General features: G+C 42.7%; 1 protein-coding gene across 4 annotated transcripts in view; it reads right to left on the reverse strand.

Moving 5' to 3' along the window:
* Positions 1–13,868, reverse strand: part of DCUN1D2 (defective in cullin neddylation 1 domain containing 2) — a 48,024-nt gene that overhangs the window by 589 nt on the left and 33,567 nt on the right. For all 4 annotated transcript variants that reach the window (XM_069970807.1, XM_069970808.1, XM_069970810.1 and 1 more), the window contains exons 3-6: positions 10,987–11,155; positions 9,693–9,823; positions 8,718–8,800; positions 7,455–7,551 (exon numbers count right to left, since the gene is read on the reverse strand). In XM_069970807.1, the coding sequence (XP_069826908.1) occupies positions 7,455–7,551; positions 8,718–8,800; positions 9,693–9,823; positions 10,987–11,155 (480 nt within the window). The remainder of the gene's footprint in view (positions 1–7,454; positions 7,552–8,717; positions 8,801–9,692; positions 9,824–10,986; positions 11,156–13,868) is intronic.

Genomic DNA, 13,868 nt, shown 5'->3' on the forward strand with positions numbered 1-13,868 from the left:
GCAGTGTACGTTATAGATGTATTCAATATCTAAACAAAATGGTCATTCCTGGTTCATCATTTTGTTCTAGTCAGCTCAGGGCTGCTATCACACGTGTCCCATATAGTAATTCACCTTTCCCATCTTTTCTGTCTATTTTCAACTGAGGTGTTTCTGCAGCAAGTACAGGGATAGACTACTAATAAGATAAAAGACACACAGTATGAAGGTTCCGATACAAATGTGAATTCACCATTAATATAACCTTAGTCAAAGGGAGTTGAAACCTTTAACAAAATGGTACATAGTAATATATCTTCCAGAAGAGACAACGGTAGAACCAGTTCTCAGACCTCAATGTTTATAGATGTACATGTTCCTCCAAATATGCAAGATAAATTGTTTACTATTTAATTTATATTATTCACTATACAAGAAGCAATTCTTTGTTGTTTATTGGATGTTTTCCTTGCAATGTTTGACACTATTTGCTCCATACAGACTGTTCCTGGTTAGTACCTTTCTCTGTGACTAACAGCAGGTGGCTGCGCTTCAAAGACTTTTTACACTTGCAGGAATTGTATCCACTTTTAGCACTGCTCTGTGCTAGCCAGCCTTGACACTGTAAGGGTGTATTACACGGGCCGAGCAGGCTAGATCGCCGCTCGTTTACTGGGCCTATTACACGGCCCGATAATCATTAAACAAGGGCTGCAAGGACATAGTTATCGATGTCCTTGCAGCCCTTGCATAACTATATACTTTACCCATCCACGTTCCAGGGCTGCTGCTGCGGTCTTCTTCTCCCCGGGTCCCGCGCGCTGTAACGTCAGAGTGGCCTGTCAGCTGACAGGCCACTCAGCCAATCACAGGCCGGGACTGCCACGGGCCACTCTGACGTTACAGCACGCGGGACCCAGGGAGAAGAAGACTGCAGCAGCAGCCCTGGAACATGGATGGGTAATGTATATCGTTAGTCGCCGTCCGCGCACCGCTATATCACGTAGCGATACGCGGTCGGCGCCCGACAAAAATAGGTCAGAACCTATATCAACGTTCAGCCGATGATAGTTGTCATCGGCTGATCGTTGTATTTATTACATGAAACGATAATCGGCCGAATCGTGCTGATTCGGCCGATTATCGTTCCGTGTTATAGTAACCTAACAAACTGTCAGCACAGATCGATATTCTGCCAAACCAGGCTGATTCGGCAGATTATCGCTCTGCGTAATAAAGACAACGATCGGCTGAAGAGCCGATGATCAACTGATCGTCTCTTAAAAATCATCAGCCGCTGACCGTGCACCGCAATGTGTGGCTGACCGCTGAGGAATGTGTAAAGAAAATAATAAAGTTATATACTTAACTGTTCACGCTCTGCTGGTGTTCTACCTTCCCTCCGTTCACCACAGCAACCGCTGGCACGTCCAAAGCAGTTTGTGCAGTGCCAGGCCGCTCAGCCAATCAATAGCCGTGGTGCTGTCCTGCACAGAGACAGCTTTAAAAGTGCCAGTGGCAGCTGCGGGAGAAAGACACCAGGGAGTGCGGAGAGGTAAGTAAACTTTATTATTTTACACTCTTAAAGAAAGGGCTGCACGGACATTGCTAACGATGTCCATGCGACCCTTGGTTCACGATCATAAAATAGATTTTATACAACCATAGAAATGTACTGGTCTGTATACATGTTCAAACTGTAAATGCAACTTATCTCCACATGGCAACTAAAATGGTTACAAACTTCTACTAAAGATCCAAAGGACGAAAAACGGAGGGGAAAACGGATGCAACTATGTGCATCCGTTTTTTCATTGACTTCCATTGACTTTTGACGGACACAAAAACGTGGTTGACCTCATTTTTGTGTCCAGAAAAAAAAAAAAGATCCGTTTTGATCTGTCTTTTTTTATAATGGAAGTCATAGAAAAACAGATCAAGGCTGGGTTCACACTACGTATATTTCAGTCAGTATTGTGGTCCTCATATTGCAACCAAAACAGAATACACAGAAAGGCTCTGTTCACACAATGTTGAAATTGAGTGGATGGCCGCCATTTAATGGCAAATATTTGCTGGTATTTTAAAACAACGGCTGTTGTATTGAAATAATGTCAGTTATTTACTGTTATATGGCGGCCATCCACTTAATTTCAACATTGTGTGGACACAGCCTTTCTGTGTTTTTAATCCACTCCTGGTTTTGGTTGCAATATGAGGACCACAATACTGACTGAAATATACGTAGTGTGAACCCAGCCCAAAACTGATGCACACAGTTGCATCCGTTTTTTGCAAAAAAAAGTAGTGTGAACCCAGCCTGGGGGTCCATTTACGCAGAAAGATTATCTGCCAAAGAGTTGAAACCAAAGCCAGGAATGGATTTGAAAAGAGGAAAAATTTCAGTCTTTCCTTTAAAGGGGTAGTGCGGCGGTAAAAAATTATTCACAGAATAACACACATTACAAAGTTATACAACTTTGTAATGTACAGTATGTTATGTCTGTGAATGGCCCCCTTCCCCGTGTCCCACCACCCCCACCCGTGTACCCGGAAGTGTAGTGCATTATACATACCTGATTTGTGCCGACACGCGTCCGCCATCTTGTGCAAAACGTCATCTTCGGACTGTGCTCGGCCAATCGCGGCTCAGCGGCTGATGACGCGGCCGCGTCATCAGTCGCTGAACCGCAATTGGCCGAGCACAGTTATGCTCAGCCAATCGCGGCTGAGCAGCTGATGACACGGCCGGCACTCGGGAAGATCGGAGGTGTTCGGGCCGGCCGAAGATGACGTTTGGCACAAGATGGCGGACTCGTGTCGGCAAGGATCAGGTATGTATAATGCACTACACTTCCGGGTACACGGGTGGGGGTGGTGGGACACGGGGAAGGGGGCCATTCACAGACATAACATACATTACAAAGTTGTATAACTTTGTAATGTGTGTTATTCTGTGAATAATTTTTTTACCACCGCACTACCCCTTTAATGCCTGATCTCTGTTTATAGTCTGTTTCTGGTTTTGGCTTCAAATCTTTGGTAGACAATCTGTCAGATAATCTTTCTGTGTAAACGGACCCTGATAGAGTCCCTTTAATCATTGTCAGCTGCAGAGCCCCAATTTACACTGAACCAATTTACTAGCGAACGAATGTGGAATCACATTGGATGATTAGCAGACGATTAACAATGATTTTAGGTTCAGCTTAAAAGATGCGATCAACGATGCACAAATGAATTCTTCATCGTTGCCTGCACACACAAGAAACGATTATCGCAAAAATACCAAAACTCCCTGCAATAAATACCAACCTAGCCCTCAAGCATAAAAGGATACAAATTAACAAAAAGGATCCAGAAAGCATCACAAAGTATGCAAGACAACAAATGTATAACAAACAAATATTTTTATTTATTTAATCTACAAACATGATTTATAAAACCAATAAAAAAATGGAGACTAGAAGCAGTACCACACATGACAAAATACAGTAAGGGAGCATGAAGATACAATTCATATAATTATATATTGCACATGCTCAACAATAAATGTATATGTATAGCAGTAACATGCATCCACCACTAGACGGCATCAACATGCTGCGTAATAGGTAAACAAAAGAACCAGGTCAGGGCTGTGGAGTCTGTTGAAATAAAAAAATGTACCGACTCCAGCTTTAAAAAATCTTTAGAATTGAGTTTTGATATGAATTTTATAAGTGTTGCTCATCAATATATTTTATGAGCAACATTCTTATAGGACACTGGCCCTATTAGATGAGGGTGGTCGGGGAAAAGTTGTCAGCCACTATTTGGCAGTTTGTTTCTGAGCTGGAAGAGTCCATTGTGTGGGGGGAGATTTGTGCTGTTCTCTTCCTGGATGCTGGATGATTGTATATGAGCAGCAGTGTAATATGAAAATATCCTGTGTAATATAGAGGAGGAGGAGGAGCCATAAGTAATGTAGCAATAACTGTGCGCGCACGCTATGGCTGCAGCAGGCTGTGTGTGTATGCTATAGCTGCAGCAGGCTATGTGTATAAGTGTGTGTGCTATGGCTGCAGCAGGCTATGTGTATAAGTGTGTGTGCTATGGCTGCAGCAGGCTATGTATGTGTGTGCGCTATGGCTGCAGCAGGCTGTGTGTGTATGCTACGGCTCCAGCAGGCTGTGTGTGTGCTATGGCTGCAGCAGGCTGTGTATTTGTCTGCTACTGCTACGTGTGTGTGCTATGGCTGCAGCAGGCTATGTATATGTGTGTGTGCGCACTATTGCTGCAGCAGGCTGTATGTGTGTGTTAGGCAGAAATTAAAAGGGTATTCTGGGCAACAGTGAAAAATTCAGGGGGGACAGGGGGTGGTTGGTTCAATAATATCAAGTCCTATTTACCCGTCCCCGTACCCCACAGTGCAATGCGCTCCCAATCCTGTGTATGTGTGTATGCTATGGCTGCAGCAGGCTGTGTTTGTGTGCTATAGCTGCAGCAGGCTGTGTGTGTGTGCGTGCTATGGCTGCAGCAGGCTGTGTGTGTGTGCACGCTATGGCTGCAGCAGGCTGTGTGTGTGTGCACGCTATGGCTGCAGCAGGCTGTGCATGTGTATGCTATGGCTGCAGCAGGCTGTGTGTGCTATAGCTGCAGCAGGCTGTGTGTGTGCGTGCTATGACTACAGCAGGCTGTGTGTGCGCTATGACTGCAGCAGGCTGTGTGTGTGTATGCTATTGCTACGTGTGTGTGCAATGGTTGCAGGAGGCTATGTATATGTATTTGTGTGTGCGCTATGGCTCCAGCAGGCTGTGTGTGTGTGTGTGTGCTATTGGCTGCAGCAGGCTGTGTGTGTGTGCAATATGACTGCAGCAGGCTGTGTGCGCACGCTATGACTGCAGCAGGCTGTGTGTGTGTGTGTGTGTGTGTGTGTGTGCGTGCTATGGCTGCAGCAGGCCGTGTGTGTTATTGCTGCAGCAGGCTGTGTTAAATCTTAAATCTCCCCCTTTATATTTATTCCAAATACATTAAAAGTTTTCAAGGCAGATCCAAAAAGTAGAAAAAACACACATTAACGTGTTTTTGGCTATGATTAGCCAGAAACACGTTAGAATGTGTGTTGTTTCTACTTTTTGGTAGAGATTTATCAAACAGATGTAAAGTGAGACTGGCTCAGTTGCCCCTAGCAACCAATCAGATTCAACCTTTCATTTTTCAAAGAATCTGTGGGAAATGAAAGGTGGAATCTGATTGGTTGCTAGGGGAAACTGAACCAGTTTCACTATACACCTGTTTGATAAATCTCCCCCTTTGTATCTACCTGGAAAACCTTTAATGTATCTGGAATAAAGATAACCTTTTTATTGGATGTGCTGACCTCCTTGCTTTGCTTCTCAGATATTTATGGTTGTGCACAGGCTGGGAGAGCTGGAACATAATTTTGTTTTATTGTCTTCATGTGCCATAAACCAGTCTATTGTTCAGAACAATAGACTAATAAAAAAAGAACAATATAGTCAGTCATTGCTGTGTCAGGTAAGAATAGGTTCTGACATTAGGAGAAGGTGGTTTGATTTTAAGCCACAGCACCAATTATACATACACATCAAAGCTGAGTGATAACAGAAAATTAACACTAGCAAAAGGGTTTTTTCCACCCAATTTTTTTTCCTGTAAAATCAAGTGGTTCCAGAAAGTGACAGAGCTTTGCAATTTACTTCTATTAAAAATCACCAGCCTTTCAGTACTTATTAGCTGCTGAATGTCCTACATGAAATGGTGTATTTTCTCTAGTCTGAAACAGTGTTCTCTGCTGTAGCAAATAGCAAATCCCCATAGAAAACCTCTCCTGCTCTCCAGAGTGAAAAGAAATACCACTTCCTGCAGAACATACAGCAGCTGATATGTACTGGAAGACTGGAGATTTTAAATCTCTGGCACATTCTGACACCAGTTGAAAAGAAAAAAAATTGGACAACCCTTGTTCTCTTTCTATTTGTATATGTAAACTACCAAGCCATTGAATAGCCTGAGCTGAACACCACCACCTCTAGCGCAAAAACAGCCATGTGCAGGAACATCATAGCTTTTGCACTCTCTGCATTTGGCAGCCAGAACTTCAGAGCTGAATACTATACTTGACAGCATTTCTCTAAGTAGAGATTGCAAAAAAAGAGCCTGTGAAGCCTCAGGCTCTTTTATTTTTTTTTGCATATTCATGTTTCCCAGGGAGCAATGCACCTAGGATTTCACTGCATTGAGCGCTTTAACCAGCAGCCGGCAGGGTTATCTTTGGCTGGTCTCCCTGAGATCTGTGATCTGTTTCTCTAAGTAGAGACTGTCACTGATCTCTCTTGATGAAAGAAGAGCGTCCACAGCAGTTGCCTATATTGACAACCTTTGTTAGCTTCACCATACTCTATCTACCCTCCAGTAGGGTGGACTGTGGGGGTTAAGGAAGGAGGGAAGAGAAGAAAAGAGGGCAGAGGGAGACCATCCTGTCATGGCTGGGGTTAGAGGCAGTGTAATTTGCTGCTGCTACTACTAAGGGGTTACGAGGGAGGGAAGGATCCTGATTTCGCTATTACTATTGGAGAATGTAGAAGAGACCCTACTGTTATTCCAGGGAAAGGTTGGAATACTGCTACCACTATTACAAAGTGAAGGAAGATGAAGCTGATTAAAGGGATTGACCATATGAATGTTTAAACAGTGTCATATATTACCATACGGTTATGATAAGCTGCCTCAATGAGTACATTACTGATGATCAGCCCCCTCGATCACTGGCCTTTCTGTGCCATCCTGCAGCAATCCCATCATAGCAGTGTATGTAGGGACATAGGACCATACAACGTCATTACTAGACACATTCAACATGTTAAAGGAGGATTCTGGCTAAAGTGTGAAAAAATAAACAGAGGATAGACATCCAATTTGAAAATTAAAGGGAAGTCAGCAGCACAGATATGCATATCTGTGCTGCCAGTTTCCTATTGCTTATGACATAAGGAGTGTGTACATACCATCCGTGCTGCTCTGTGATCCAGTGTCTTCTTAAAAAACTATTTCAATCTCCGGGCTGAGAGTGTCAAAGTGACGTGTCTGTGACACTGCCAGCGCCCGCCCCACACAGCATCTGCAAACTCTGCTCTTGAGCAGATGCAGTATCCTCTGGCCACCATCCTGCCTCCTCCAGCTGTCAATCATTCCGGTGGAGGCAGATGGAGGCCTGCAGCTACATCATCTGCTGGAGAGCAGGGCAGCAGGAAGCCATGCAGGGTGGGTGCCGACAGCCACTGTGACACTGTCAGCCCGGGGAATCAAAAACATTTTTTTTAAGATGACAAAGAATCACATAGCAGCCAGACAGCAATGGGAAACTGGCAGCATGGATATATGAATATCTATGCTGTCAGTTTCCCTTTGAAAAGAACTACAATTGGGAATGAAGGAATTAATTATGTAGAATAAAGTTTTAAAACCAATACCTTCTTCATCATAATTGGACATGTCATCTGCAATCATATTACCGAAATCCAATAGTAGGTTCCACGTGTCTTTTGGGATTGACCTCTTATGGTGCTCCTACAGAAACATCAGTATCCATAGTTTAGAAATGAAGGGTACCATTACAAATCTGACTGTAAGGTTATAAATAAAAGGTCTTCTGTGATGAGGAAAACAATCAGACCTTGCATAGTAATCTCTGAACTTGGGAAGGGGGGGGATATCTATTAAAAAGTGCTTTACACCAGTTTCCCTTTACCTTCTGAAATACAGGTGGTTTAGTAACATATTCAGCAACTGGTATGCACTAGGCTCTACAACTTAGGATTATTTCTTTTGACGGTAGTACGGTTTTGTTCCCATTGTTTGCTACTATTCAGCTTAGTGGGTTATATGACTATTGACTTGTGTGGTGGCTAAACTGTTTCCATAACTGCAATCAACACTCACGGACAGAGCAGGCACAGGCCTAACCTTATCTCTGCAGGTTCTCTTGCCTCTCTTGACTGTTGTCAGATGTCAGGAACTTTCTCAATAGGAGTGGACAAAAGCTTATCTTCAGAAGAAAGATGAGGTATGTTGAAATCTAACATGCCTGATCCCTGACTAATGATCCCAAATAGAATTTTACATCCGCATCATTAGATTTTCTTTACAGAAGTGCTACGTGCAGTTCCAGAATTTGTAATCTGAACTACCCAATGCAGATGTATGGGATTTGGGAGGAATAGCTGTGGCCTGAGCTAAAAATGGCTGACAGAAGGCGCTAAATATGGCCGTACATTTCACCAAATACATACAATCCAAATGAAGAGGGGTCCCTCAGGGCAACAAATATTCACTTCGGACAGGGAGTGGGGGGAATGTAATAAAGAACTATTTACTGCTCCCCATTCTGCACCGTGTCCTGCTCCAGGGGCACCCGCTGGCACTCTCCCCTCTTCTGTGTCAAGACCCAGTTGATGGATGCCCCGCTCAGCCAGTCAGTGACTGGGGTAGGACACCACTGCAGTCACTGATTGGCTGATGGGGCATCCATCAGCTGGGTCAGGCATTTTCTCCCGAAAAAGGCCTTCCAGGAGGGTTCCCAGACTTTCTGGTGCGGCGATTCACAGGCATGGGGAGTGTTAAGTAGTTGTTCCTTATGATGTTTCCCCCTGCTGGATTTATTATAATAAAATAAAATAAAAATTCAAAAACGCTGTACTTCTCCTTTAACAGTAGCTCACCTAGCAGCTACTTACCAACAAAAACTTATTCCAGAGTTCTAAAAATTTGAACCTTCCTGACAATACTAAATTCCAGTATGCAATTGCCATATCCAGATCTGAAAACACATCAATAAAAGAGAATATAGTTAATAGGAAGGTGGGGGGAAATGGACATGAACATAAAAATGTACTATATGAGATATAATGGCAAATGGCATACAAGAAAATCATATAAGAGCTGTGTACCTAATCAGCTATGAAATGCTGCAAGTAACATGTCTTACAGAAACAAGAGGATTATTTTTAAAGAGAGGTCCAGGCTCTGACTTTTTTTTTCTTTTTTCCAAAAGAGCCGGGAAGGAGGCTGGACATAACACACTGCTTAGCCAGTCAGCAGCCGAGATGGGACCCCACTACAGCTTCTGACTGGCCGAGCAGGCCTGACACGTCACGTTCCGGGTCCCTGCTCAGACTGGGAACCAGCACTGGAGCTGGGGAGATAGGTGCATGCTATGTTCAGCCACCTCCTCCCTGACTCTTTTGAAAAGAAAATTAAAAAAAATCGGAGCCCAGAAATCTCCTTTAAGGCTACACAACAACTCTGCACACAGAGTCACAGTTTAATTTCTTTCATATCGTAAAGCACTGGTAAGTCGCTTATCTCCAACTGAAATTAATAGGGTAGCAGTATACATAAGAATATTTCCAGTATGGGCATAGAAATTAGAGGGCCGGATGGGGGTGTAGCCCTGCCCCCGGGCTGAGAATTTTAGAATAAACAGCACTGGAACACTGCCAAAGATAAAGGTAACAGACATACCTTCATCCTCAGCGCCCAGTGCCCACTAGAGAGCTATCAGCAAGTTAGAATTGTCTAACCTTCTCATAGTTCCCCTTTCATTTTCACTAAATTGTTTGGGTTGTTTACCCACTATTTTCCAAATATGACAATATAAACAGTGTTAGATATAGGGCAAAGTCAGCCAATGCAAAGTCCTAAACACATACCAAGCCCTTTTTGTCCAGGATTTTTTGCAAAATTAAATGTAAACTGATAGAAGTCTTTAAATTTGAGCGGGTCTTTGAGTTCCTGTTCTAGTCTAGGGAGCTGGGCCCTTAGTTTGTCTGTACTGTCGCACCTGCAAAAGGAAAACAAGTTGAAAATCATTCAGACCTTTTGTTTGTCTAGATTTATACAGTGCATCTGAACTATACAGAAATAGAACGTAGTTTAAAATTCAATACACTGACACCTATGGGTAATAAATTATACCGATAGCGATTCACCGGAACATGCAGCGTTTTGTACATATACATCCTGAATGTGGTTGGGGAACATGGAGTGGGCCCCAAAACAGAACCTGCTCCATATTTATCATTGCGGGAAGTATAGCGCACAACAGTGGGTTAGTTACTGTGTAACCGTGAGATCTGGGCTGAGGAGGGAGAGCTCACTACTTACAAATATGCATAAGAAGGAGGCAATGAACAAGCCGACGGGTGGGATGATGCACTGAGGGGCCCGGAAAAAAACCCCAGTGCACCAAACTACCTAATTGACATATTTCCTTAGGATAAAAATACCCCGAACCAGTGGTTCCAGCTGTATTTTTTAATGGTACCATTTCAGATTACATAATTGTTAACTTCATTTTTTGGCTTAATACAATTATAGAAACACCTAATTTATAACTATTGTTTTTGTGTCACCCTATCCTGAGAGCCGTAACTTACTTTATTTTTTCTGTCAATAGTACTGTTTATATTAGTATACTTTTTGGGAACAAAAAACTTATTGAAACTTTTTTTTAATTCTTTTTAATGGGAGGACACCGAAAACGGCAATTCTGCCACTAGTTATTTATTTATTTAACTGTTCACTGTCCAAACCCCCCCAAAAAGAAGCGCCATTAAAGAAGCTCCTCTCCCTGAAGTTACAAACACATATATTTGTCTGCAAAGATGTTGACAGTACTTCGGTTTGCATGCATTAATCTCCCAACACAGAGGCTCACATACACAGTGAATCTGTCTGCTAGAGATAACGTTCTAGAGCGCTGCAAACAGGAGAGAATTAGAAGTTACCAACAGGATGAAGCCTTCCCCCTCTGCCCATGGAGTTTCCCTGACATACTGCATATTAGGGAACCAGTGTATATTAGTACGTTTTTATCCTATGTGGCTGCTGTCCCGTAGACATTATATACTAGATAATCTATTTAATTCTACTCATTTAACCCCTAAAAACAAGCTTTTTGTGAGTAACCCAAATGAACAGCTAGCACTGAACTACAATACACACCCAAGTTCTGTCATGCCATCTATGAACTCCTTTCTACTAAATTCACATTGTGTAGCAGCTCTGAACTTCCATGCGATGATCAATACACTCGTACTTGCTGGATCCAAATGTAAGTCATCGCAGAACAACTGGATTCCATCTATGCCTATTTTATTTTCATCTTGAGGATCTGAAAATAAGGAAAGAAAAGTTACAAGGTTACCTAATAACATAATGAACAACATTAGGTATTCTTCAGTAAACCTGTCTGTGACTGTGGGCCCAATTACACACACAGATTTATCTGACCGATCTTTAAAGCCAAAGCCAGGAACAGACTAAACAGAGATCAGGTCATAAAGCAAAGATTGAGATTTCTCCTCTTTTCAAATCCATTCCTGGTTTTGTCTTAAAAAAATCTGTCAGATAATCTGTGTGTGTAATAGGGCCCTAGGTTCCAGGCTTTTTTTTAATTACATCTACTGCTCTGACAAGGCTGGAACCACACGTGAGGTCAGAAGTTGGACCAGCAGGAAGAAGGAAAACATACATGATAGACTCCTTCATTCCTTTTCAATCTACTTCTGGCTTTGGCTCAAAAACCGCATGTGATTCCAGCCTTAGGGAGTTTTATACGTACTTCTTTTGATGCAGCTTCTAAAACCATTGCCAGCAGTGCATCATAAATGGAGGAAAGATATACAGGAAACAATCCATTTCTATTGTTTTTTTAAATCCCAAGCTTTGGCTTCAAAACCTGCATCAAAACAGCACGTGCAAAACACCCTTTCAGGTGAATTCAGGCACTGATGATTTTAATGTAGAAAATTCTTAAACTGTCCTGTTCATCCAAATGGGGCTTACAGAAAACCATGTGCATGCTGCAGAAGCAACCCCATTTAGAGGAATGGAACTCTCACATTGAATGCATATGAATTTTCGGGGTTGTATGGGCAGGGCAGTTTTTCTGTATATGTTCGGGGAGAGAGTGATTAGAAAGTGCCCTTACATCCCTGGCTTACACCTCACTGCTGGCATTATGCAGTTCCGTCCCCGCTGTGTGTTTGCTTCTGGGTTCAGGGTCATGAAATCGCAGTGTAAGAGCCAGGGAGGTGAGCACATGTTATGTTTTTTTTTTTATCTCCTTCCTGGGCAAATTGAAAAAAAACCTCCCCTGCCTTAACAATTCCTTTAAAGACATTACTTGTGCTGTACTAATACTTCTGCAAACAAAAGTCTGAAAAAAGAGTCAACATTATATGCCAGAAACAGTGTCAATCCATGCTGTAATATCAGAAACAGCCTGTGGATAAGAGTGATGCAGTTTTGCAGAATTCCAGGTAAATGTAAAAATCCCGGGCAGGCATGGGGTGGGGGGAACATAATACAGAACCTATACTTACAGCATCAGCAGCTCAATCACAGCCGTCCATCTCCTGTTTCTCGGCTTCCTGCATCGGCACAACCCAGCAAGAAATACCTGCTCAGTCAGTCAGTGACTGCAGTGGTGCATTTCTGAGTTGGGATGCGACATTGCAGAAGCTGCAGAAGACGGCAGGGGTGTGTGAGCAATGACTCTGTGCTGCAGGGCACAGGGACAAATAAGTATAACTTCTTTATTATGTTCCTCACAACCCTGCCCGCCCCCAAATTTTTACATTTCCCGGAGTTCCCCTTTAACTTGTATTACTTTTAATGGGATTTTTAGGTTATCAATGATAACAGATTCATAAGAAACATAAGGCCTTGAAGCCTGTGGGACTCTTTTGATAGCAAGACAATAGGCAGCTATGTAAACGATATTTTAGAGCTATAATTCACCTGCTATCCCCCTTTTGTATTCTTTTACTACCCTTCTCTGTCAGCTGTATTTCACATTCCAAACTGCTGACACTGTTAGATAGCTGTAAGGTCAAGGAGACACAAGGCACCTTTCATATATTGATCTGTGCTGCCCAGGATGTAGAGAAATGTCTTTATTGTTTGGTATAAAGAGTCAAAAGAGGCTTTTCCAAGCTGCTGAATAGCTGCAAGCTGTGATGTCTCCTCTGTCTCCTTTCCTTTGATTGATACCTGGAAGCTGAACTCCAAGCACGGACAGGTATATGAGGGGGAGTGAGGAGGTGTTACAGCTGGGTGCACTTCAGAAGCCCAGGAAAGCTTCTGACTCTTCATACTAAAGAATAAAAGCATTTTTCTATGTTATGGAAGCTCAGACAGATGTATTAAAGCTAACATGTGTCTCCTTACCTTAACAGCTATCTACCAGTGTCAGGAGTTTAGAATGAGATTTGCAGCAGACAGATTCACTGTATAAAGTAGAGTCCATTTTAGTCTGCCCATTCTGTGCCTAACCTTAACATGATTTCATTCACTGCCAGCCGCTCCCAATATTTACCAGACATTAAGTCAAGCCGTCTACAAACCCTACATTAAAATTACAATAAAGGCAGAGTTAACTTTATGATTGTGCCTTCCGAGGCGTGGATACATTAGCACCATGTCAAAATCTGGTGTCGACATATCTGTGCACGGACTGGCATTTATTTCTATGGCCTGAATGTAGTAAGCTAGTTACTACATCCCGGTGATTTCCTGTGTGTATACCAGTTTTCATTTAGAATCAAGTGTAGTAAACCTTGGTTTTGGGTTCTATTGAAAACTTGTATAAGTGTAAGAAATCACAGCGAAGTAAATGGGGTCCCTGTCAATCCGTTCAGATACGTCAGCACCAGATTGACTGAGAGCTGATGTATCTGTGCCTCAGAAGACATACTTGTGGTGTTAATGCACCACACACTTAAGTCAAGTGTTACAGTCTTTCATAAATGAAGCAGATGGGAGCTGAATGGCAGAGTACATCTAAGAGCACCAGAACCTTTTGTTCTAGCCATGACGGTGAA

Source organism: Dendropsophus ebraccatus, chromosome 5, assembly GCF_027789765.1.
Source record: "Dendropsophus ebraccatus isolate aDenEbr1 chromosome 5, aDenEbr1.pat, whole genome shotgun sequence".
NCBI lineage: Eukaryota > Metazoa > Chordata > Amphibia > Anura > Hylidae > Dendropsophus > Dendropsophus ebraccatus.